This window comes from Muntiacus reevesi, chromosome 5 (genome assembly GCF_963930625.1).
Source record: "Muntiacus reevesi chromosome 5, mMunRee1.1, whole genome shotgun sequence".
Taxonomy (NCBI): Eukaryota; Metazoa; Chordata; class Mammalia; order Artiodactyla; family Cervidae; genus Muntiacus; species Muntiacus reevesi.
The window spans coordinates 118,458,990-118,485,545 of NC_089253.1; the positions used below are offsets into that span (position 1 = coordinate 118,458,990).

Below are 26,556 nucleotides of genomic sequence, written 5' to 3' on the forward strand. Positions count from 1 at the left end.
GCCTGCCGAGAGTTCTCCTGCTCCTCTTTCATTGAATGAGGACCAACTTAAAACCCTAACTAATAAATCTCCTGGACGCTGGTACCCTATGAAGGGGCCAGGGATGAAGAAAATGCTTCAATTCATACCCTTTTGCTGACATTCTGGCTTGTGTGATAAATATGTGCTCTCATTGCAAAAAATGCTCTTGATTGTTCTAAACATCCTAAACACAGTATGCTAACAAAAGAAACTAATAAGCATAGGCCCCTTCACAGGGTGAGAAAAACTCCACAAATAATAGTCACAAATGTGCCTAATAGAAAATACTTTAGATAGACATTAGCTGGCGACTTCTTGCAGGTGGTTAACTTTTAGACTAAGAGCCTGTTTTGTGCCATATCTGCTGTTTCTGCAGTCCTTTGCATTTCTGTTCTGTAAAAAATGTAATCCTCTCTAGTTCCCATAGAGAGGACGCTTATTAGAAAGAAAATAGATTAATTATAAGAAAAACCGGGTCGGCTACTGAAGTTGCTTAAGTCACACCAGGTGCAAGCCATAAAATGTTAGCAGGCCTGAAGGCCAAATGATAAGAAAGACTCTTGTGAACGAAAAGTATGTGGGTGACGTCCTGTTTCTGTTGAAGGTCAAGTTGCTGTAATGTTTTGAGATGCCCTGTGTGTAAGCAACATGCACTTCCCCCAAAGATGTTGTTTAGGGTATAAAGGGGCTGTGCAAAAATAAGCTCCAGACTCAGCCCCGAGCTTTGTCTCACTCTCTCTCTCATTCGCCGACGCTGTTCATCCTGAGGGTTCCCCTGGATCCTGCTGGGGCTGGACCCCGGCACATGGAAATTCTTCATGGTGATATCTGCTGCTTGTGACTAGCAGTGACCTTCGCAAGATTGCATGCACTCCCCCTTCCTCAAAAATCACATATATACTCACCTTTCACTCTAATTTTTTGGAGCAGTTTCTCAGAGCTATCTGAGGTGCTGTCTCCTGGGTTATGGTCCTCATTTTGCCCCAGATAAAACTTGACTCCCAACTCTCAAATTGTGCATTTGTTAAAAAAGTCAACAGATGAACGCCTTGATCATTATGTAGTGTCCTTCCATACCTCTTGTAGCAGTCTTTCTTTTGAAGTCTATTTTATTTGATATGAGTATTGCTACTCCAGCTTTCTTTTGATTTCTACTTGCATGGAGTATCTTTCCATCCTCTCATTTCCAGCTCACTTATCTTTTCTTCTGCTTCAGTTATTTTGCTATTGGTTACTTTTAGTGTATTTTTAAATTACTGTGTTATTCATCATTGTTTGTTCTTTAGATCTTCTAGGTCCTTGTTAAATACTTCTCGTATTTTCTCAGTGCCTCCATTCTGAGATTTTGAATCATCTTTACTATCATTACTCTAAATTCTTTTTCAGGTATGTTGCCTATTTCCTTTTCATTTACTTGGTTTTATAGGTTTTTACCTTGTTCCTTTTTCTGTAACAGAGATTTTTGTCATCTCATTTTTTTTGATGGGGGGTACAGGGTGTTCCTCTTGTACTGGTGGTCTGGTCTGAGGCATCCAGCCCTGGAGTTTGCATGCAGTTGGACAGAGCCACATCTTGGTGTTGAGATGAGGACTTCCGGGATACCTCACACTGATCAATATTCCCTGGGATCTGATGTTCCCTGTTAGTCTAACAATTTGGACTTGACATTCCCACCATAGGAGATCAGGCCTGGTCCCTGGCCTGGGAACCAAGATTCTGCAAGCTGCTCAGCATTGCAGAAACACACACACACACACACATACACAAAAAACAATAACAAAGAAGAAAAAATAAAATTAGAAAAATAAAAAAATACATTCTTTAGAGAAAAATAAAAATATAAATGAAACAACAACAATAAGGTGAAACACCACGACCACAACCACGACAGCTATAAAAATTAAAAATAAAAATACCCCAAAGGAGAAGGCCTTGGCTGTGGGGGCTGGGGGGGGCGGGCCTTAGGTGGGGGCGGGTCTAAGGTGGGGGCGGGCCTTAGGTGGGGGCAGGTCTAAGGTGGGGGCGGGCCTTAGGTGGGGGCGGGCCTTGGGGGGGCGGGTCTTAGGTGGGGTGAGGGCTGGGGTCAGGGCCAGCGGGGTGGTGGGCATGGGGTTTAGGCTCAGCACCGCTGGAGAGGGCCTTGGAGAACAGCGGTTCAGGCTGGGACCCCAGTGGGCTCCTTGGGGCCCAAGGAGGCAGGGAACATGCTGGCCAAGTTGCCTTCTGCTCCTCCCACCCCCTGAAGGTCCTTTCCCTGCCCCTACTGAGGCCCTTGTCGTCAGGGGGCCACTCCGATTGTGGGGACTTCCCATCTGCCTCCGCCACTCCTCAGAGGCCCCGGTCCCATCCCACTCTACTTCTTTTCCTCCCGACCCCTCACGTCCCCCTAGTTCACACGGGGGTCTGTCCCATCCCCTTAGGTGTCCGCGGCCCCAGTGCCCAGTAGGCGTCCCCGTGGTGAGGAGACGTGGACTTCGCTTCCTTCTATTCCGCCATCTTGACTCCATTTTCTAAGGGTCCTCTTAACAATCTTAAAAATCACCAATGCTCTCAAAGAATTTTTACATATGTGGGCTTATCTATTGATATAGAGTATTAGAAATTGAAACTGAGAATTTCTTGTTTTAACTCAAGAATACAGAAGCATTCATGTATTAAGCTTTGTATTATTACGCATCTAGTAGGCTAGGGAAACTCAACTGAGAGAGAGAAGGAAAGAGGAGGAAAAAGGTTTTAATATGATTATGAAAACAGTTTTGACCTTTCAAACTTCCAAGAGGGTCTCAGGGACCCATGGGGACCACACTTGGATCCCATTACATGATCCCATTACTTGGATCCACTGTATGTTTATAGTTACACGGCTGGTTCTCTCATTAGCTTGTTAACTCCTGGAGGCCATGGACTATGTCTTTTTCATCTTTGTCTCTCTTCATCTCCTTCTAACTTTGCTCCAAAATAGGCATTCAGCAAAATTTTGCTGTTTTAGTGTTTGCAAGGCACTGCAGCAAAGAGAACATTGCTATCTTTCTGGAGCCTGATTTAATCTAGGAAAGTCACTGAGATTTAGCATTTTGTCCAGAACTGATCAACCCCCTGCCCCATAATCTTCTTTTGTGGTGCTCAACAATTTGAAAACTAACAAATAAAAATAATAAAAAAGATAAAAGGAAATACGAATGTTTCACCTAGCACTTGTTTGGACTAGATTTTCACAAATCAACTGAAGTTTCTTTCACTGCCATAGCAACGAACCTGAACTGTTCATTCCTTCACGCTGCTCCTCCTTTGTAAGGCATTGACCACCTACATTTCAGAGGAGGCTTTCAGTGAAATGCCCTCGGCATGACCTGCGCATGGTCAAAAACCCACGTAGAATGAGTCGCTTTCAGCTAAAGGTGCGTGGCTGAGCCCAGCCAGGAATTCTCTCTGACTTGCTTACCCCCATCTAAATGAATGAGGTCAAGAAAAACACGGAGGGGAAAAGAGGTCAGGAGCAGCCACAGGGCAATTCCCGAGCATTTGGTATAACATGAAGATCACAAATGGAGCACCTGTCATATCTGAGGCAGCCGTGGATGGAGGACCCTTTGGAACTGTTTGGTAGCTTTGTTAAGGAAGAAGTCTCTTCCCTCTGAAACCTCATCCTGCCAGTGGAACTGTGAGTGGGCAGACCTCGGAGTAAAAGGTGGGTGAACCCTCTCTGTTTGGAGGTTCTGCCTTCCCTGGGAAAATAGCAGCAACAGGTTGAGACAGGAAAGGATCTTAGCATAAATCTTGTAGGATGCATAAACTTCTCCCCTTCCCTCGGTCCTCCCACGCTGCTCCCCACCCCGATCTGGTTCCTCAGGTCTCATTTTGTTGTTGTTGTTGTTAAGAACTGCTAGGTCTGTGCTATCAGGAAATGGCAACCCCACTCCAGTATGCTTGCCTGAGAAATCCCATGGACAGAGGAGCCTGGCAGGCTCCAGTTCATGGGGTCGCAAGAGCCGGACACGACTGAAGCGACTTAGCCCAGCAAGTCTGTGCCATGGCTGCCAAAATCTGTCCCTAGCCAGGGAAGCAGCTGAGACATGAAATTAATCTTTTATGGCAAGATGAGAAAAATTTAAACAAAAAATTGTTCTCTATCCTTTGGCCTCCTCTTTCCTCCCACTAGGCATTGTGTATCTGCATTGTGCATCGACCAAAACGCCCCCATCGACAGACATACCTGCTTAGCCACAAAGAACCATAGTCTCCCGGCGTCAGTAGGACAATTCCTTAAAGATAACATTTTTTTCATGGCGCTTAGATGTGGCTTACGTAAACTATCAATAGTGCATCATTCATTGTACATCAATATAATGCCTCTCTCTCAGAAAACTTACATAACTGTGCCTTGAATTCTAACAGGTGGAACAATCCTCAGAGCTTTCCGGGATGCTCTTCCCAGCTTATAATCCTCAAATTTGGCTCAAATAAAATTTTCCTTTTCTTTCTTAGGCCAGCTGATTATTTTTTTGTCGGCACAACTCTCATTTTACGTTACTTTGTCTAATAACATGGACTTCCTGCCCTCCCCACTCCCAACCCCCTTCTTCTCCCTCTCCAGTCTACCTAACAAGAGGGAGAGTTCTGTGTGTCGGCCCTTCTGCAGGACAGTATTCCTAACAGACAGGTTCACTCATGTTTTCCAACTAATGGAAGCTCAGCTGCAGGAAAGTGAACTAGAGGTGGGATAACCTGCCCCGCATGTGCTGCCTTCACCCTGCTGGTCACACGGCGTCGGGTGGCAGGGGGACTGGCGAGGCAGAGTAACTGATGTCTGTTTGCCTAGGAGAGCTGAGAGCCTCTTGGGAAGAGCAGGAACCCTGATGAGGCCCAGAGTTTGGCTTGATTCCCTCCCCTCGGGGGGGCGGGGGGCAGGGCAGGGACAATTCTAAACAAGTCTTACTTGCAGTTTTTCAAGTTTTCCCCTGGCCCACGGCATGTGAACTTGCACTGGAGCTCTCAGTAGCCTCACGGAGTAACTGTAAAAATCACTCCCCAGGAAGTTTGGTGAGACATGGGTAGCACTAAGGCTCGGGGGGAGAGGCCCACACCGTGGAGAGGACCGACCAGCAAAGATGCCACACGATTTCGGACCCCCGTGTTTTCTCTTGGTTGTTCAGCCCGGTTTTCAGGTGGGCATAGGACCCTCTGCCAGGCAGGTTTCTTAGGGTGCCAGTGGCCGCAGTGTTAGAGGGAGGCCACTTCCCTCTGGGTAGAAGTAGGGTTGCCACATTTAGCAAACAGAAAGTCAGGCCAGCCAGTCAAATTTGAATTGCAAGATAGGCAACACATCCTATTTTAGGATCTATATAATCTCCAACTATTCCATGGATTATACTTATGCTAAAACATTATTCATGGTTTATCTGAAAGTCAGATTTAACTGGGTGTTCCGTGCTTTTTCCTGGCAGTCCTAGAAGTGGGCAGAACTTTGGGGACGTTGGGAGATTGTACCTTACATTATGGACAGAGTATCCTTGATCGTAGTAGCTGCTGAGAGTGGAGGTTAGAACACCTTAGGTACCTTCATCACAGGGGCCCCAGCGGCCCAGCCGCAGACAGCCCCCAACGGGGCCAGCAGCAAAGGAGGAACTCAGCCGCATGGCGGCTGAGTGGTTTAATCTACTAATATTTATTTTAGTAGTGGTTTAATCTACTAATATTAATACTACTACTAATATTACTACTAATATTAATCTACTAATATTTATTTAGTGCGTTCCACAGAGCAGGTCCTGTGACCTATGAAAAAGCAAAATGCTTTCCAAGGTTAGAAGGAGACAGACATGGCAGTCAATGAAATGGGACGCAGAGGTTGCTGTGTGAGAAAGGAGAAGGCGCTGTGGAGGAGAACGGAGTGTCTGGGAAACTGGGCAGGGTCACTGAATTGCGAGGGGCGGGGTTACATGGGGGAGAAATCCATCTGGAGAAGCTGGCAGGAACCGCGCCCCGAAGGCCATCCACCCGAACCACTGGAATTTGTGGTTCCGGCATTTACTTCCAGACGTGAAGCCTCTGCACCCTGTTTGCATCCCAGAACTCTTCCTGTTCGCTGGCCTTTCTGTCCTTCCCAGCCTCAGGCTGAACATTCTGGTCCGCCGGCCCACCTCGGGCTCGTCGGTCCAGCCTCACTGTCTCCATCAACACTTGCCTCTCCTGGTGCCGTTGGGGTGCTGGGTCTGGCTGTGTCCCCTGGGGGCTTGCAGCTCCGGAGCTTTGCCCCTGCTCCCAATCCTCTTCTCCTCTTGGATTCTGTCCATGTGTATTCTCTGGGCTTTCTTCCTTCCTCTCTGCCTGCTTCCTCCACCGGGAGGCGCTCTTTAGAGGTCTGGATCCCTTGGATGTTGGGGTTGGTCTTGCTTCTGTTCTCATTCTGTCCTCCTCTTTCTCTCTTCTCTGGGCATTTCCCCTCATTCTTGTCGTTCCAGTCGCTTTCTTTAAGTTGATGTGTATTAGAAATCTCTCTCTCCTGTATCGCCTTGTATGCTAAGCTTCAGGTCGCATAACCACCTGTTTACTCAACCTCTCTCTCTTCTTGCCTCCTAAACACCTCAAGCTCAACATGCCCAAACTGACCTGATTATTATTATTTTTAAACAGCTTTTGAGAAGCACCATTTATAGACCAGAAAAGTATCTCATGGTAAGTGTACAATTCAATGTTGTTGTTTTTTTAAACAAATTTGCAGAGTTGGGAAACTATCAAAAGAATCCAATTTTAAAACATTTCCATCACCCCCCAAAGATTCCTCTTGCCCATTTACAATTACTTCCTGTCCCTCTCCCCAGGCGTGGCCAGCCAGTCTTCTAGTTTCTCTCTCTCATATTAGTGGAATCAGATGATATGTCATCTTCTGTGCCTGACTTCTTTGACTTGTGGTTTTGAAGCTCATCCTGGCATCCTTCTCATAGCATGTATCTGTACTTTGTTCCTTTTTATTGCTGAGTCATTTTCCCATTGTGTGGATATACTACATTTTGTTTACCCATTCACTGATTCACGGACATTTAGAATTTCCACTCTTTGGCCATGATGAATAGTGCTCCTAGGAGCACTGGCGTCAAAGTCTTTGTGTGGCGTTGCTGGGTTATGTGGTAAATTTCTATTTAACTTTCAAAGAAACTGCCAAACTATTCTCTCGTGACTTTGTGATGTGTTTCAGTCAAGGGCTTCACCGTCCCCGCAATTAATGCTTCAGAACCTTGGAAGTCCTTCTCTATTCCTCCCTCTCATCTCCTCCCTCCCTCACATTCCATTTCTCACCAAGCCCAGTCGATTCTATCTCCTAGATATCTCTGGAACCGTTTCCCCATCTTCACCCTCACTATGATGCTCCTAACTTGGGTCACTGCTCCATTCTGCTTTAGCAGCCTCCTCACTCTTCTCTCTGCCTACCCCACCTTCTCCAATTCATTGATATATTTAAAAAAAAAAGGCTTGTGAAACATTTGATATGCACTAGAAGAAGCCATAAATAACTTATGGGGCAATAATAAAGCAAAGGTCTATTGGCCTACCATCCAAATTAAGACCTGACTGTTACCAAAACTGTAGAAGTGCCCCGTGGGCTTTAATGCAACCAGTTCTTCTTCAGTGGCTCCTTATTGTTCTTAAAGTTCAAACTCATTAGCTTTGCAAGTTCTTCAGAAGCTTTGAAATCCTTTCCCAGAAGTGTCTCACCATGCCTACCCTTATTCCTTCTTACCCTTCAGGGTCTTCTCCCCTTCAAAGTCACCCTCTCTTGGACACGTAAGGTGCTCCCCACGCACTGGCTGTTTCTCTTATCACAACTGCCAGTACTATGTAGTCACAGGTGCTCATTTGTCTTTTTCTCCCATTACACGCAGGTCTGAGAGGCCAGTGTATCTCCCATGCTTAGCATAGCGCGTGCACATGTTAGATGCTAGAAAGCATTTTCTGAGTGTTTAATGGAAATTGACTCATACATACAGATGAAGATGCTTGTTAGGTATTTGAAGGTCAAGAGAAATGTCTAGGCTAGATATATTGCTTTGGGAGAATGAAATCAAATAAACTAAAGTTAAAACCATAGTAGATGACACCCCATCTAGAGGGCGAAAGGTACAGTGGGATGTTACAGGAGAGGAGAACAGGTAGAAAGGGGCAAGGAGAAGCAGGGAGCAGGGGGACCTGAGGCAACAGGGAGGTGGGCTGGGGTGGGCAGAGGGCGGTCTCTGTGAGGTGCCAGAGGTTCACAGCTTGGAAGCTTCTGAGGGGTCAAGGAGGATGAGAAGTGACAAAAATACATTGGGTCCGGATATAGGAACTGCTGACCAACCTAGACTGCATATTAAAAAGCAGAGACTTTACTTTGCCAACAAAGGTCCGTCTAGTCAAACCTATGGTTTTTCCAGTAGTCATGTATGGATGTGAGAGTTGGGCTATAAAGAATGCTGAGTGCTGAAGAATTGATGCTTTTGAACTGTGGTGTTGGAGAAGACTCTTGAAAGTCCCTTGGACTGCAAGAAGATCCAACCAGTCCATCCTAAAGGAAATCAGTCCTGAATATTCATTGGGAGGACTGATGCTGAAGCTGAAACTCCAATAGTTTGGCCACCTGATGCAAAGAACTGACTCATTTGAAAAGACCCTGATGCTGGAAAAGATTGAAGGCAGGAGGAGAAGGGGATGGCAGGGAATGAGATGGTTGGATGGTATGCCTGACTCGATGGACATGAGTTGAACAAGCTCCAGGAGTTGGTAATGGACAGGGAGGCCTGGTGTGCTGCAGTCCATGGGGTTGCAAAGAGTCGGACATGACTGAGCGACTGAACTGAACTGAACGGGAGGCCTGTCAGGGTTCTGAAGGCACTGAGGCTGGAACACTATGGGTTGAGGAGGGATGTATTTGAGGAAAGAACAAGTTTAGTGTGAGTGTGGGGGAGAGGGGCTTTTGAGGAGCTTGGGTTGGGGGATGTGCAGATCTGAAGGAGGGTTCTGATCTTTAGGACAGCAGTGAGCTAAGGTTTCATTCAAATGTTTTTGAGTATTTTCTCTGTCCCAGACACAGTGCTGGGGTGAGCGTGTTTTCAGCTTGCGGGAAAGATCCAACAGAGTCCCTGGCTAGAGAATCGCTGGAGTGGCAAGATTTATAGGGTCCCATGACTGGGCACGTGGAGACTCAAGGAAGTAAGGTGTGTGTGGATATCGAGCTCTTGTGGTCTTCTTCTAAATTCAGCGAGTTTTTTTAGCCTAATGTGTTTCCTTCCTTAGATTTTTTATTTTTGAGAGGCAGATGGATCTGACTTCTCCATCTGTCCATCTCTGTTGGAGGGCAGGAGAGGAAGAAGGTGGGAAGTTGAATCCCTTAAGGTCTCCTTTCCCTCACGTTTGGCCACAAAATATTTAACTTCTATTCTCATTTCTGCCTCCCCCCGCTCTGTTCCTGGTCTGTGTACAGTCACACCTGTAAGGCAGGAGATGTCTTTCCCAGGTTGGTTGGATTTTTCCTTTTCTGTCTGATGGGACGTTCGTGAAGTTTGAGGGCTTGGAAACAGCCTGGGAAGAGGGCCTTCCTTATAGCAACGGAGGGAGAATGTCTAGGTTTTGGACATTTTGACAGGTTTCTGCCAGCAGAGGGAGCCCCAGGGCTGGGAGAAGAAGCAGGGGCTGCACGCGTGTGTGCGTGCTGACCCCGAGGACCATCGCCCAGGCCCGTCTGAACATGGGATTGCCCAGGCAAGAATACTGCAGCGGGTTGCCATTTCCTACTACAAGGCATCGTCCCCCTTCAGGTATCGAACCCAAGTCTCCTGCACTGGCAGGTGGATTCTTTACCACTGTGACGCCTGGGAAGCACAGACTCCTGGGGTTTAAAATCTCAGGAATGAGGTCTCTCTCGTGTTTCCTGCAGTCCAGAGGGGTTTATGGGTTAAGATAAGAGAAGATTGAAAGAGGGAAGGAGGGAGGAAGAAGACAGACTCACAGTACACCAACATATTCACAGAAACAGTTACACACACAAAAGTCACATAACCCCCCCCCCCCACCATGCGCTCACAGTTTCTGCTTTAGTCCAGTGATTTCTAAAACTTACGGTGCAGTTGAATCATCTGGGGGAGCTAAGGGCAGATTCCCAGGCCCCACCAAGGCATGTTGAATGGGAGCCATCAAGGGTGGGACCCAGGAATCTGTATTTTTGCAAAGTGTCCAGGTGATTCTGAAATAGCCTTTAGACAAACAAACTGGCAAACTCCTCTGGGTAGTTAGGTAAATACTTCAAGCAGAGCTTGTTTGAGACTGAATTTAATGGCTCCAGCCATCAACATGTTGAGTGGTAATAGAATGTAATCCATGAATGCTATTATGACTGAGTCATCTCCTTTCTTTCTTTCCTTCTTTTTCTCCCCTCTCTCTTCTTTCCTTTCCAAGTAATTTTTGTGTTCATTAATATAATACAGGAACAGTGTCTACAAAGTCACATGATATCAAAAAGCATACAATGCTAACAGCAAGCCTTGCTTCTCCCTTCCCCATGCCCAGGTCCCTTTCAAGTGTAACCACATTTTAAAATCTTATTTTTTTCCTCTGATTAACTCCATATTTTAAAACATTTACTGCCATTCTTGATTTTGTAATGTTAGAAATTATTTATTGATTTCCCACTAAGGAATATTAGGACTTGCCATTTTATTTTACAACACACACAGATACTCATTCCCTTCCAGCTAGGTTCCTAACACTATTAAGTCACAATTTTAATTAAATCATTAGTCAGTGTTCATATTATTATGACTGATTTTTTGCAGCTCAACAATTTGATGTACTCTGATTGCATTTTTTTGTTTTCTTCTACTCCCCCCTACCCCCGGGAGTTAATAATCATCTCGTTTTTGTTCGTTTGCTTACTAGTTGTCATGTTCTCCAAATCCTCTGGTAAAAGCAATACAGCTCAAATAAATTGGTCAGATTAATTGGATAATCTATATATTTTTTTCCCTTGGAGACATTCGTTTTGGAGCCCCGGGTCTTCCTGTTCCAATCCAGACTTGGAGCTTGATAGGCTGGTAACTGGGACCTCCCTTTAGCACCCACCTGGTCACCCCAGCTCTCCTTGGCTTGCTTCCTCATGAATAAGAGGGGCCTGAGTGTGGGGCGCTGTTTCACATCGAACACTTTTGCATGGGCCCTGATCCACCAGACCCTGGTCACGTACAGGCCAGGATGTCGGCTCTGCCAGCATCCTTACTTTACCTTCTTCCTGATTCATTGTTTGGCTGAGGAAGGATTTATAAATTGGGGATTATTTTCCTCCGAAACCAGAAGACATTGCTATGTTGCCTTTCAGTTTCTAGCTCCCCGTGTGGATACTGAGGAGTTCAGTTTCTGTTTGGACTCCTGATCTGGCTTCGTGAGCTGTTCTTCTCTCTAGAACTTTCGGGATCCTTTTTTTCCCCTTGGTGTTCTAACATTCCTAATTATGTGCTTTGAGGAGACAGTTTTGTGTTTTGTTTTGGTTCATTGTGTTGAACACCCACTGGGTCCTTTCAATATGGAAATTCAAATCTTTCATTATGGGAAATTTTGGAGAAATTATCTTTCTGGTTAATATATTCCCCTCCATTTTCTCTGTGTTCTCTCTTTGAACTTCTTATTAGAAGATGTCAGAGCTTCTGGATGAATTGGATCTTGTAAATTTCTTATTGTTTTTGTCCTAATTTTCAACTCTTAACCTTTCTGTCCTACTTTCTAGGAGATTTTGTCAGTTTTATCTTCCAGTGTTTCATTTTAATTTTTAAATTTCCAGTTATATTTTTATTTTACAAAGCTCCTGTCTGTTCGTGACTACTTTTTTTTTTTTTTAAACAAAAACAAAATGCTGACTGCTTGTTCTTCATTGATGGACGCACTGCCTTCTTTTATCTCTGAGGGGCTATCAATATTGTCAAGGGTTATTGTTAGTAATTTCTTCTGACCCTCAAATATCAGTATGTAAAATCTTTTCCCCCTTTGGTTGTATAGTTTTTCCTAGGAGGAATGCTTCATTCCTCTGCCTACAGTGGGCTGGAGTAAGGAGAATGAAGAGGTGTATAAGTTGGGCTGTGTGTGTTTTGGGAGCTAAGTCAGGATAAGGGGCTGCGCAATCTCATCTTTCAGTGTGGAGGCTTCCTCTCATCCTGTTTCCAACTCTATGCCTGAACCCACCTTTTGCTGTGTCTGATGTCCCCGAGCCTGGCAACTCTTTAGCCAGTTTCCCCAGAAAATAAACTTTCCTCCCTCTTGGAGGGCCCGTCTCTTCCTCTGCATCGAGGTTCCTGGTGCCCTGATCCCTGAGATTCTTCTGGGCTCTGTGGCTTCTCATTGCCCTCCTACCAGCGGCTGTTGGGCTTCAATAGTTTGCAGTTGGCTAAGTCACTTCTCCCTCATCTATCCACTTTCCATCCTCTGAAAGAGTGTTGACATTTCTCATCTGTTGTGTCCACGCTGGTTCTCTTTTGTCCTTGCCCCTTATAGCATGTACATTATTCTACTGTGATTGGTGTACTTTGTAAGGGAGGAGAAATAAATGTTTGTTCCACTGGAATGTTTAACCCTAGGAAGCTCTTTTGAGTAGCCTGACAGGCTTTTTTGAGAAGCCTATAGTACTGCCATCTTCTGTTCCTCCCAAGATACCCAGAAATCAAGACTATGGGAGGGAGACTTTTTATTAAGTCATTTGAATGGAAGAAAGGAAGGGGGAATCTTTCGTTTGTTCACTCATCCATTTTCCCCAGATATTTATTGAGCACTAGTAAATGTCCAATGTGGTTGGTGCCGGGAATGTACAAGCTGAGCAATGTCTGGTGTCTTCCTTCAAGGAGATGGTAGTTAAGTATAAGGAGGGTAGGCAAGTAAGTCAAAGCTCACAGTAGCATAATAATAGCGCCACTGTAGGACAGTAGTGAGTCTAAGCTCACAATTGTGTAATAACAATGTGTATAGGATGCTAACAGGGAACAGAGTAGGGAAGCCAAGTCAGGCCAAGGCAGTGGGAAAGCTTTCTGGGAGGAAGTGATCCTGGGGCTGAGTTTTGAAGAATGAGTACAAGTTATGGAGATGAAGAAATTGGGGGAAGGCTGTACCCAGTAGAGGGAACTGTCTGTGTTTAGGTAAGGAGTCTAGAGATAGCTTGAGATGTCAGAGCGACCTCAAGTAGATTGAAGTGGCTGGAGCAGGGGTCCACATTGGGGAGAGGCCTGAGTCACTGAACTATAAATATTCACATTAGCATGATGCTGAGGCTAGTAGCGAAAGCTGCAAAAACCATAATTTCTTCTTCTCTCCGTGAATTTGAGCAAATTAAAAGAAATTATTTATATTAATAAAAGGAGGATACCATGTGATTATGTAAAGAGATAAGATTTGTAAAATGCTGGCTCAATAGTAGGATTGTAAAGTATTCTAGCTCTTTCATGACAAACTTGCCTTCAACCCTTCTACTCGCTCCAGTTTCCTAACAGTTGTAAAACAGATTCTAGAAAAGCTTAACTATTAGCTTTAACTATTAAAATCTTTTCCCTCTTTCTGTTTCTGCCAGATAAGCATCTTTTAACGGAATATTTTATTTTATTTAATCAGAAGATGTCGTGTTTATAAATTCTTGGATGTTTGGGGCACTTCTTTGTAAAGTTTCTTGCAAGGCTCCTGGCTGGAGCCAAGATAATTGAGTTCCAGTCTCCCTCTCCTCCACTGACATATATGTGACCTTGGAGAAGGCCCTGCCCCTGTCTTGGCTTCAGTTCCCTCACCTGGCAAACAAGAGGAATTAAATTAGATTACCTTTAAGATTTGTTCCAGCTTGGAAACTGGATGCATGGAGCTTTTTAGCTCTACTGAAATTAGTATCAAGAAAGAGCTAGGATTTTTGGATTTTATTTTCATATCATGCATAAGAGGGAAAGGCAATTCCTTTCAAATTTTGGCAAGCAAGCAGAAGTGAGATTCTTCCATCTTTCCTCACTTCTCCCGCCCCTCTTTCGGCTTCTGACTGTGATTTACTCACACAGAACCCAAAGAAAAACACTGGCACTAAAAGAAATAAAAAATTCAAGTGTGTCTCCTTGAACTGGTAAGCTCTGTTGAAAAATTTGAGGGAGCAGGACTCTTCAAAGCCAACTGTTGTGGAAACACACCAGCATCGTCTATAAGCACTTCCCAAAGCATAGGTTCGCTGCTGCTGCTGCTGCCAAGGCGCCTCGGTCGTGTCCGACTCTGTGCGACCCCATAGACGGCAGCCCACCAGGCTCCCCCGTCCCTGGGATTCTCCAGGCAAGGACACTGGAGCGGGTTGCCATTGCCTTCCCCAAAGCATAGGTTTAGCAGTGTTTAATCCCCTCAACTGACTGGAACCTCCTGGATGGTACTGTCTGTTGATGGCAAGGGAGAATTTGGGTAAATGGGGGTGTGGAGGGTGGGGAATTCTATTTCCTGCTCCTGTTAGGTTTTCTCTAATGGACCTGAAACCAGGGCGTTTGAATTCTGTCTGATCAGATGCTTTTAAGGTTCAGAAGCTCAGTATCCCGAGCGACAGGTTGGACTGGGAGTAAGGAATAGATGAACACCATAGAAAGAATTTTGATTGATGACTTTACATCTCCCTTAGTCCTTTGAACAAGGCTCCTTGAGATAAAACATGCCTTCTTCAAAGCTCTGGATCTCAATATTAAAAATATTGAACTAGCTGACAACTGGATGCAAAAAGCAGATATTAGCACTGTTAGCAATTTCCAAGATAACAGCTGAGTGTTTGTGCTGTCATTGCTTTAAAGCCAGTTTATAAAAACACAACCTGCAATCTTTGTATGATTTCAACAGAACATGCAAACATTTTAAAAACTATTTTTGCAACTTTTCGTTCCAACTTAACTTTCTGTCCCGAAATGATCAGAATGTACTCAGTGGCAATAACAGACATCTGGTTCCATCTGTGTTTTATCACATCTTCCCTCCTGCACATTGCAAAGCTCATCGGGCATTTCTTTAGGGTTTTTTGTTATCTGTTTCTGACCTGCGTTTGACATTGAAGTCTCTTTCAGCCCAGCCCTCCGGTTTATCCCAAATAGATGCACTATTTCAACAGCAGTTTTTTGAGGACCTACTATGGACTAGGCCCTGACACAAATGGTGATGCTATTGTATATTATTGTGATTTAAAAAAAAGTCTTACCTTGGGGTTTCAACCAAATTTGGCTTCTTTTTATTGATTTCGTTTTTCCTTTTGCTTCTTTTTCTCCCTCTCCCTCCTCCTCTGCCTTCCCTTCTGCTTCATCTCTTTCTTCCTCTGCGGTTTCCCACTCTTTGGGGAGGGGCAGGATTTCCTACTCAGAAGTTGGTTGGTTTCTGGGAGGAGTCAGAAGACCTGAATCGAGACTGGAACCAGCTAGTCTGCCACCTGATACGAGAAGGTGAAACGCAGGCCAAGGAAGAAGGCCCTTAAGCTAGGACTGAGCTTGCAGCCAGGAGTCAAACCCCAAAGGTGAGCCAGAAGGGCCAATCCTGGGCATTGGGCATCAGGGCTCCCCAAAGGACAGAGGACCCCCACGGCCACCCATGGTGGGAATGCTTGGAAGTGGTCCTGGCAGTGGTTGCCCTGGAGACCTGTCGTTACTACTGCTAGCTCTAAACATGCCAGAGGCACGCCAGACAGAACCCCTGTCCCACCCTTAGCGAGCGCTCTCTCGCAGATTCCTGGCTTTGCCTCAGGGGAAAGGATCAAAACAGGAACTGGGTCTGGGCAGATTTTCCTTTCCCGCCATGAGAGACCAGCCGTCGAGTGTACTCTGAGAGGCTGTGCGCCTACATGTTTCTTAATTAGCAGCTCCTTAGGAATCATCAGGATGACTCACAGCCCACCGTGGTGACCACATCAGAGGGAGTGCGGCGTGGACGGCAGAGGGCAGACAGGGCCTGGGGATTCCCGGAGCAGGGGCCGTGATTCCAGCCTGATTCCCGCCAGCCAGACGGAGAGGCGCATCCCAGTTCAGAGGTTTCCATTCTTTCCCACTAAGCCACGGGCAACAATGTGTCCACAAAAATTTACTTTCTTCATCCGTGTATGTATTCTCTATTCAACAGATATTTAATGAACATCTGCCTATTGCCAGGCATTGGTTTGGAAACTGGTTGTGACCTGAACTGCCCTGGTGAGGAGTATAATTGACAAGGGTTGTTGCACTCTGATCTCTCTGTGACTTGGGGACATCAGTTAAGAAGGACCGGAATTGTTGGGTTCTAATGTTTCCCTTGTAGTGGCGTCACTGGGCAGATTTTGGATAGTCATCTGTTTCTTAGTCAAAAAGGAACATTGGTTCTTCTGAAGACCCTTCTACTCCTTCAATATCTACATGTATCATTATCTACAGGCTCCCAATTCTTAAAGAATGGAGGACTTTTTAATCTTATTTTCCTTTCAGGAGCCAGTTGTTTTATCTGGAGAACCATTAAGTTCTATTGATTTCCAGCTTGCTTACATTCTAAGGCTCTCTGAAACCATCTGGTCACATACTGGGTATTTTCTAAACTGCCAGGTTTGCATTTCAATTTTTTTTTTCTCATTAAATTTCCTAATTCATATTTGATCTCATAAAAAAAAAAAAACAAACTATGAAAAAGACAAGTCTCCTTTTATTCCAACTGTTGGGTCTACTCCAGAATGCTCTTTGAAAATTTCCTGAAGTCTGTTTTCATTTTCAGTTTATTATTTTTAATTTTTGTCCACTATATCTTTAAAAGAAAGGCTTTTGGAATTGTCTTTTGTGCTATATTTTCTATTTTTTTATTGCCTTCTTAAGGCACTTTCTTTTTTCATTTTACACAGTTGAGTTATTTAAATGTTTCCTTTCTTAACCCTGCTATTTTTAAATATTTTTCTCCAGCTGAAGGATTAACAATTTACTGAACTAGTTGGTAAAGATCTAGTCCAGAACAACAAGTACCCAATAAAATCCTAAGTTATGTAAAAAATTTTTATATGGCTTGCTAAGATTTAGGAAAATCCTTAATTTTAACTCTTAATATGGCTCCAGACCAGGGTTTTAAATTTAAGTTCTTTAAGACAGCCTTCTGGCTTAGCAAATTTGCAATGTAATTGTTTATTTTTCGAATAAAGCTCTGAAAAAAGGGCTCCTATAGAAGGTCAGGGAAAGGTGAGTGGAAGAGAGAGAAATGAAATAAGGTTGCTTTCAGAAAATATTAGAGTCTTTGAAAGAGACTGTGCTGGATTGGAATTTTGTTTTTTTGTCCCTAGCATACTAATCAAAGCAAACTACTGACTCTTTAAAATTCCTGGAGTTCCTCTTAAATGTACTGACTTATATAGGTGTTCCTCTAAAACGAATTAATTTATTGATTTTGATATGTCAAAAGTACCATGCTGACTACTGTTATTCTAAACTCAAAATTTTTGCCCTTTATCAAAGTAAACACAAGAGTAGGGATTATAGCGCAACAAGAAAGCAGGAATTCTTCCAAGAGAAGTTTGTAGATTTGATGTAGAAGAACCCAAAAAAGGCTATTTAGTAAGGATGCATACCTCTGAATGGGTATCTTGGATCCCTTTTCTAAGCAAAAGTTAGGAAGGGGCCATGCATGCCACCTGACAAGTTTCCACCCAGAATATAGACTAAAAAATGACCTTCTTTCACACCTTGGTGAACAAAGAGTGCTCCCATGAAAGTTTTGAAGGGAACCCAAAGCCAAGTTTGATCATTTACCTTTTCCTCAATTGGTCACTAGTCTAATGGAGTTCCAACTATTGTCCCCAAGGATCAGCTTGGATTGATGGTGACTTATTGGGCCATTCCATATGGAACACTTCCTTACTTGTATATCAGAAACAAGGCATTTCAGTACAAAGCAAAAACATGTAAAATAAACTTGATAATAGTGATAAACAAAAGCAAAAGCAAAGTGAGAAGCAGGGGAATAGTAGTTTCATAGAAAATACAGTTATCAAAAGATATGCCTCCCCCGAAATAAAAAGAGTCTAACGAACTTATACAAGACCTATGTCTGATTACTTAATAGTTAATTCCATGGACAGAGAAGCCTTGGCGGGCTACAAGTTCATGGGATCACAAAGAGTCAGACACGACTGAGCAACTGAGGATACACACACAGCATACCTTTCAGATAAAATGTCTAATGACCTTATACAAAGGTCCTGGTATAATTATTTACCAAAATGTGCACCTGTAAATGAATATTTCTAATTCCTTTATACAAAGACTGAGATCTAATGATTTTATACAAAGACATACTTGATTAGAAATTATAGAAGCAGTGAGACCTCAGTGCAACCAGTCAAATTCAGATTATTGTTGAGACTGACTTACCTAGAAGCAGATCTGAGGGACAAGTAGAGTTTGGACACGAGGAACCTAGTAAATATATCTTGGTTTTTGAGAAAGCATGAAGTTCAGAGTTTGGTGTACTTTCCCAGACATAAGTGGACTGACCTCATCTGTAGCAGCATATTTATTTGTTCATTGGCTGGCACTCTGAAATATATTTATGGGGTGAGTCAGTTCCTGGTTAAATGACTGTCAGAAGTGAGGGACTGTTACTGATTGATTGGCTTGAAAAAGCATGTTACTGAGGGGAGTCGTGATTTATGGAGCCAGTGGATTTAATACTTGGTTCTGTTTGCTATAATTAAACAGCAATCAAATTTTCCCTAAGAAAATGTGAAACTTTTAAGTATTTGCACAGTTAATATCTGCTATTTATTTTCACTAGAACATAGTACAGTTCACATCTGATATTAGCACAAAATTCTGTATATATATTTATTTCTATTAATAGCACAAAACTATGCATATATATTACTTATGTTTTGTTGTGTTTTGTAAAGAGCAAGGTGACTAATAACTGTTTCACTAGGACTAAGACTAACCGTGAGGAAAATTAGATTCAACTATGAGGTTAAGGTATTTTCTAAGAGAAAAGAGCTTTAGTTAAGTAAACTTAATCAGGAAATAGTATATTTTTAAATTAAGCAAACAATCAGGAAATCATTTATTTTTAATTAAATTCATTACTTTTAATAGTCATCCAGCAAGAAAGAATTTGTCAACATGCTAAGAAAAAGAACAAAGAAGCGTTGAAAACATAGAGAAGGAGAGAGGGTTCTAGAGAAGCAGGCTGGGATGGGAAATACATTCCTTATTTTGTGGTTATATCGAACAGAATCCTAGCATCATATAAATGGATGGGACCTCAGAAATCATATAACTAACCTCCCTCCATGTTTAGAAATCTCCTGTGTAGTTTGTACCATCCCTTGCATCCTTTGCTTGAGCATTTTTAGTAAAGGGGAGCTTAATATGTATCATAAGGCAACTCATTACATTTTGAATTACTCTGATTTCTTAATGACTTATGATCTTCTCCCTTGTATGCCTACTTGCTAGTTTTAGTTTTTCATTTTTCAAGCCATAGAAAATAAGTGTATTTTATTGGACTTTGTTGGACCAATATGGCAGCCCTTCAAATATTTGAAAGTGATTTTTATGTGACACTGCTGCTGCTGCTGCATAGCATCAGTCGTGTCCGACTCTGTGCGACCCCAGAGACGGCAGCCCACCAGGCTCCCCCATCCCTGGGATTCTCCAGGCAAGAACACTGGAGTGGGTAGCCATTTCCTTCTCCAATGCATGAGAGTGAAAAGTGAAAGTGATGTCGCTCAGTGGTGTCCGACTCTTCGTGACCCCATGGACTGCAGCCTACCAGGCTCCTCCGCCCATGGGGTTTTTCAGGCAAGAGTACTGGAGTGGGGTGCCATTGCCTTCTCCATTATGTGACACTACTGTATTTTATTTTATCTACATCCTTTCAAGTATTCTGTATGTGACAGGGCTTCTAGACTTTTATCTGCCCAAATTACTCTGATCTAAGCAGGTTTTTCCCCTTCATGGATACCACCTTACCTGACTCCTAGAAACCTGTATGTGGAGTCAAGAAGCAACAGTTAGACCCAGACATGAAACAACTGACTGGTTCAAAGTTGGGAAAGGAGTATGATAAGACTGTATATTGTCACCCTGTTTATTTACTTTATATGCAGAGTACATCATGTGAAATGCCAGGCTGGATTCCAGTTCTAAGCTGGAATCAAGATTGCCGGGAGAAATATCAACAACCTTGGATATGCAGATAATACCACTCTAATGGCAGAAAGTGAAGAGGAACTAAAGAGCCTCTTGATGAGGGAGAAGGAGGAGAGTGAAAAAGCTGGTTTAAAACAACATTCAAAAAGCTAAGATCATGACATCCAGTCCCATTACTTCATGGTATATAGATGGGGAAAAAGTGAAAACAGTGACAGATTTTATTTTGGGGGCTCCAAAATCACTGCAGATGGCGACTGTATCCATGAAATTAAAAGACACTTGCTTCTTGGATGGAAAGCTATAACAAACTTAGCATATTAAAAAGTGAAGACAGCACTTTGCCAATGAAGGTCGGTATAGTTAAAGCTATGGTTTTTCCAGTAGTTATGTGCAGGTGTGAGAATTGAACCAGTATCACTAGCAGGCTGAGCACCGAAGAATTGATGCTTTCAAATTGTGGTGCTGGGGAAGACTGTTGAGAGTCCCTTGGACAGTAAGGAAATTAAACCAGTCAATTCTAAGGGAAATCAACCCTGAATACTCATTGGAAGGACTGATTCTGAAGTTGGAGCTCCAATACTTTGGCTACCTGATGCAAAAAACAGACTCGTTGGAGAAGACCCTCATGCTGGGAAAGATTGAAGGCAAAAGGAGAAGAGGTGACAGAGAATGAGATGGTTTGATGGCATCACAGATTCAATGGGCATGAACTTGGGCAAACTCCTGGAGTTCATGAGGGATAGGAAGGCCTGGTGTACTGCAGTCCATGCAGTTGCAAAGAATTGGATATGACTTAGCGACTGAATAACAACAAGAACAAGGAGGCAAAAGACCTGTACTCATAAACCTATAAAATACTGATGAAAGAAATCAAAGATGACACAAACAGATGGAGAGATATACCATGTTCTTGGATGGGTAGAATCAGTATTGTCAAAATGATTATACTACCCAAAGCAATCTACAGGTTCAATGCAATCCTTATCAAATTGCCAATGGTGTTTTTCACAGACTTAGAACAAAAATTTTGACAATTTGTAAGAAAATACAAAATACCCCCAGTAGCCAAAGAATCTTGAAAAAGAAAAATGGAGCTAGAGGCATGAGGCTCCCCTACTTCAGACTGTACTACGGATCTATAGTAACCAAGGCAGCATGGTTCTGGCAGAAATCCGAACTAGAGCTCAGTGGTATAGAATAGAATGCCCAGAGATAAACCCATGCACCTGCGGTCACCTGATCCCTAACAAAGGAGGAAGAACATACAACAGAGAAAAGCGCTCTCTTCAATAAGTGGTGCTGGGAAAACGGGACAACTAAATGTAGAAGAATGAAATTAGAACGCTCCTTAACACCATACACAAAAATACATTCAAAATGGTTTAAAGATTTAAATGTAAGGTTGGACACTATAAAACTCTTAGAGGGAAACATAGGTAGAATACTCCTTGACATAAATTGCAGGAAGATCTTTTTTGATCCACCTCCTAGAGTAATGACAATAAAAATGAAAATAAACAAATGGCACCTTGTTAAACTTAAAACCTTTTTCACAGCAAAGAAAACCAGAAACAAGATGAAAAGACAAACCTCAGAATAGGGGAAAATATTTGCAAATGAAGAAACTTGCGAGGGTTTAGTTTCCAAAACAGACAAAGAACTCACACAGTCAATACCAATAAATAAATAAATAAACCCACAAAAAATGCAATGAAAAAATGAGCAGAAGACTAAATAGATATTTCTCTAATGAAGGCATACAGATGGCCAACAGACACATGAAAAGATGCTCAGTATCACTAGTTGTTAGAGAAATGCAAATCAAAAGTACCATGAGGTAATACTTCACACTGGCCGGAAAGGCCATCATCAAATGCTCTATAAACAATAAATGCTGGAGAGGATGTGGAGAAAAGGGAACCCTTCCACACTGTTGGTGAGAATGCAAATTGGTACAGCCACTATGGAGAACCGTATCGAGGTTCCTTGAAAAACTAAAAATAAAACTACAGTATGACCCAGCAGCCCCACTCCTGTGTTTATACCCGGAGAAAACAATAATTCCCAAAGATACATGCACCCCAATGTTCATTGCAGCACTGTTTACAAGAGCCAGGCCATGGAAGCAACCTAAATGTTCATTGACAAGAGGAATGGATAAAGATGTGATACCTATGTACAGTGGAATGTTACTCAGCCATAAAAAGGAATGGATTTGTGCCATTTGCAGAGATGTAAATGGACCAAGAGACGGTCAAGCACAGTTAAGTCAGTCAGAAAGAGAGAAACAAATATTTTATGTTAATGCATGTGTGTGGAATCTAGAATAATGGTGCAGTTGAACTTAATTGCAAAGCAGAAATAGAGACATAGATGTAGAGAACAAAGATATGGTCACCAAGAGGGGAGGAGAGGGGTGAGATAAATGGAAAGATTGAAATTGACATATATATACAACTCTGCACAAAACGGAGAGCTAATGAGAACCTGCTGAGTAGGACAGGGGATAAAGGGCACACTGTTTGTGGGACATATATTAACCTCAAAAGTGCATTCCAGCATGTATATAAGGTGCAGACAAATAACGTTTGATTCTACTTATACGAGGTACTTAGAATAGCCAAATTCATAGACTCAGAAAGTCCATTGGTAGGTGCCAGGGGTGAGGTGGTGTGGGGGTGGGGAGAAGGAATTGGAAGTTAGTGTTTAATGGGGACAGAGTTTCAGTTTAGGAAGGTGAGAAATCTGAAAGATGGATGATGGCTGAGAGTTGTACAACAATGTGAATATGTTTAGTGCCACTGAACTGTACAGTGAAATATGGTTAAGATAGCATGTTTTATATTATGTGACTTTAGCCACAATAAAAAAAAACCTTTAAAAATGTGAAAGACATAAAGAAGACTGTAAGAGAGATGACCACTTCCATGAAACAACAGGGTTAAAAAGTCCACTACTGTGTGATCCACTATGAGACCCAGACTGAATGAACTCAGAGGAATGACAAGATCAGTGAGGACAGATAAGATTTTGATGGCTTGGATTTAACTGGGTTGGGTAGTTTGTCCATGTATAGACATGAGGCATAACCTTCAAAGCTGAAAATACACAGGCATTTCCTTTTTATTTAGAGACATATGTAAAATATATGTATTTTTATATATAGGTAAAGAAAAATTACAGGCATTGCCTTCTAAACCAAAAACCAGAGTACATGAGTTGATACACAGTTTGACAAGACGCACAATATTTGAAACTCCCCTCTCTTGGGGAACCTGGGTTTATGGGTCGCAGACGGTGTGGGGACTGTGGGTGGGCAGGCGTTCGGGTTGGAAGAGGAATGTGAGCAAGGGTACTAAAGACCAGAAGGGGCAGGAGGGTCCTGGGGATTCATGCAGGGCATCAGGTGGGAGGGCTGAGATGCGAGCAGATCACGGAGACACTGGGAAACCTGGACGGGAGTTTAGGCGCTGACGCCTTTGATGGAGGAGCAGCAGGATGAAGGAAGGGCGAAACCCCAGTCCCGCAGTGAGTGTTTTGAGACGAATATACAAGAAAGTGCGGGAGGCGGTTTGAAGTTTGACAGCTGGACCAAGGAGTGGCTGCTTCAGTGGAAGAATAATAGAGTAAGAGAGGCGCTTGGGAAGGAAAGCGGGAAGAATACGATGGGGTGAACTTCTGAGACGTTTTCTGGACATTTAAGATGAGGTTATGTCTCCTTAATACAGGGCCAAGTTTCCCATTTTGGAAACTGGGAGAACAGTGGTTCCACTGCTATTCTTTTGCTTTGAATGCATGTCTTTTCTCTTGATTAATCTCACTGCTCTTTTGTTTGGAGTGATAAAAATAGATTTCATGCGGACAGGGCACTTGATGAGGGCCAGAAACACTGGGTAGGATGTGAGCTGTCAGAAATAAAGTGGAAACGTGTGTGTGTGTGGCGGGGGGAAGAGGGTGGTGATGGAAAGACAGCCTGGTCAGAGGCCATGGCAGGATCCTTGCTACATTTGGCAAAAATCCACAGCCATGGATGGTGAGAGTGAAATGTCCACACCTGATGAGGGCAGGAGGAGAGTGGCTCCAGGCTCCTGCCCATAGCTACTCCTTTAAAAGCCACTGTTTACCACTTCTGATGCTGACATGCTGAGCCCACCAGAGGCACAGGGACTAGCTATTAGCACAAAGGAACCTCTGTCCGCGGTGAAAGCGGACTCAAGCCTGTGATAACCAGTCTGTCCCCCTCTTAAATGAGAGCTTCCCACTGTGATTCAGTTTGTGAGGAGGAAGGCTGGGTAGAGCTAGACATTCAATTAAATGTCCTTGGGAGATCGCCTTCCCTCTTTTCCTTGCATCTAGCTAGATTTCCTCCCTGCCCCCTCCTCCCCCCCAATACAGTTAGGAAGGAACAGCTCTCAGCAGGACCCTGTGGTGCGCAGGTGTGAGATGGCAGACGGGTTTTCTGCCCTAGAGTAAAACAGCAGCTCTCTTTCACTTACTCTAGCTTGTTTATCTTCTGAGGTTGAAATGCTAAGTCTGGTGGGACTTAGAAAAGCTTCTGTCTTGCCATTCCTAACACAAGGCAAAAATAAATTCTCAACAGGCTTCCAAAGCCTGTAACATCAATATCAGAGTCGGAGGGCAGTGAAGCAAAAGTTGCCTGATCTTCAGGAAACCGCTCAGCCCACTGGCCTCAGGTAAGACCCCAGCATGTCAGCCCTCCCTGCAGCCCGTGCTAGGCAACTGTACCCGCCACCCCCCACCTCAGGAATCAGATGCTGAGATATATACAAAACGTTTTTTTATTTCAAAACGCAATTACTGTAATAATAATAACAAGAACAACAATAATATAAAAAGCGTTTCTCCTCCTTTCACCCTAGTGCAAAATGCTAGACGCACCCAGGCGGCCCGAAGGTACCTAGCTTTGGACGTGGCATCTCCCTGCAGTGCTGCGCTTGGAGCGAACCCAATCCCAAGCTCCTTTTGGATCCGCGTGGTAGTGCAGTTCTAGAAGTCGGCGGCTTCTCAGAAGCAGGTTCAGACGGCACACGACGCCCACTCGAGCCTGCCCTTCCGGCTCTGGCTCACTCGCCCCTCTCTGGGTGTCTCTCCTCTCTTCCCTCCGCCTGCCGCCCTGAGCTCCTAGGAGGCGTGCAGCCGGTTGGACAGGGCCCGGCAGCCCTGGACGGCCTCCAGCGGCTTGCCTTCCTCCTGCGGGGCCGGCTCCCCCCGGGCGGCCCGCAGCTCGGCCAGGGTCGCCTCGCGCTCCCGCCGGCGGCCGGCGGCCGTGAAGGGGCCGCACACGGTCTCCATCAGGCCGAGCACGGCGCCGAAGAGCGCCAGCACGCCGCCCAGCACGTACATTCGCACCAGCTTCGCGCTGGGCTTCTGAGCCATCAGCTCCTTGGCCAGGGGAACCAGCTCCTGCACCGTCTCCATCTGGGCTCCGGGGTCTCGGGCTGGGGGTGACCTGCGGGGGCAGCGGATCGGGGCAGCGAGACCTTCAGTCTCCGAAGGCCGGCTGCAGCTCCCGGCTCTCGCGGGGGGAGGCCCTCAGGGAGTCGGGGGCGCACCGGGGACCCCGCGCCCCGCCGCGCTCCTCCGCGCCGCGCTCACCTACAGAGGCGCCGCCCGAGCTGGGGCGGCGATCACCGTATGCGTGGGCTCCGCGCCTCTGCGTTCTGCTTCTCCTCGCCTTCCTCCTAGCCTTGGGATGGGGACTCGGCAACTGGCACCTGGTCAGCGCCCCGGGGCCGCTTATATTTGTTTCTGCAAGCCCCGCCTCCTGGGCTCCCGGGACACCGGCCAGAGAGAGGAGGGGGAGGAAGGGGCGAGGCGGGGCAGGGACCTTGGGGTAGAGGCCTCGAGCTGTGCACGCCCCCGAGCAGTGCGAGCCCAGCTCGGGGTGCAGGGGCCGGGGGCGGGGAGGAGGGCCTGGATGTACAAAGGTGAGGACCCGGGGAGGAATCCGCGCCCATTCCCGACCTCTTCCTTAATGGTGTGGGTGGATCACAGCTTCCCTTATCCGGGGAGGTCTGGAAGGACCCCTGGTGAGGACACCTGAAAGTGAAGTCAAAGTGGCTCAGTCGTGTCCTACTCTTGGCGACACCATGGACTATACAGTCCATGGAATTCTCCAGGCCAGAATACTGGAGTGGGTAGCAGTTCCCTTCTCCAGGGGATCTTCCCAACCCAGGGAGCGAACCCAGGTCTCCCGCATTGCGGGTGGATTCTTTACCAGCTGAGCCACAAGGGAAGCCCGGGGTTCTACTTAACTGAAAAATTAGTTTTCATAAAGAAAGTTTGTCATCTTCCCGCACGTATATGGATTTGAGGTAGAAGGAAAGAGGAGGGATCCAGTTATGAAAACAGAAAGGGTCTCCAGGCTCTGCAT

General features: G+C 44.6%; 3 protein-coding genes across 3 annotated transcripts in view; 1 reads left to right on the plus strand and 2 right to left on the minus strand.

Moving 5' to 3' along the window:
- The window catches only part of HSD11B1 (hydroxysteroid 11-beta dehydrogenase 1), a 59,276-nt gene extending 43,911 nt beyond the window's left edge, over window positions 1-15,365 (minus strand). Inside the window, exon 1 of the mRNA XM_065936290.1 lies at window positions 15,221-15,365. The gene's annotated coding sequence lies outside the window, so the exon portion shown is untranslated. The remainder of the gene's footprint in view (window positions 1-15,220) is intronic.
- C5H1orf74 (chromosome 5 C1orf74 homolog) overlaps window positions 1-26,556 on the plus strand; it is a 134,983-nt gene that overhangs the window by 85,795 nt on the left and 22,632 nt on the right. The window contains exons 3-4 of the mRNA XM_065936291.1: window positions 15,366-15,529; window positions 24,763-24,856. The gene's annotated coding sequence lies outside the window, so the exon portion shown is untranslated. The remainder of the gene's footprint in view (window positions 1-15,365; window positions 15,530-24,762; window positions 24,857-26,556) is intronic.
- G0S2 (G0/G1 switch 2) lies at window positions 24,961-25,910 on the minus strand. Its single transcript, XM_065937239.1, has 2 exons — window positions 25,779-25,910; window positions 24,961-25,632 (listed from the first exon to the last, which is right to left on the minus strand). Exon 2 carries the CDS (start codon window positions 25,599-25,601, stop codon window positions 25,305-25,307), a length of 297 nt encoding a protein of 98 aa, XP_065793311.1. The 5' UTR covers window positions 25,602-25,632; window positions 25,779-25,910; the 3' UTR covers window positions 24,961-25,304.

Coding starts and splice junctions, on each gene's coding strand:
- G0S2 (XM_065937239.1), bottom strand. CDS start 25,601: ATGGAGACGGTGCAGGAGCTGGTTCCCCTGGCCAAGGAGCTGATGGCT.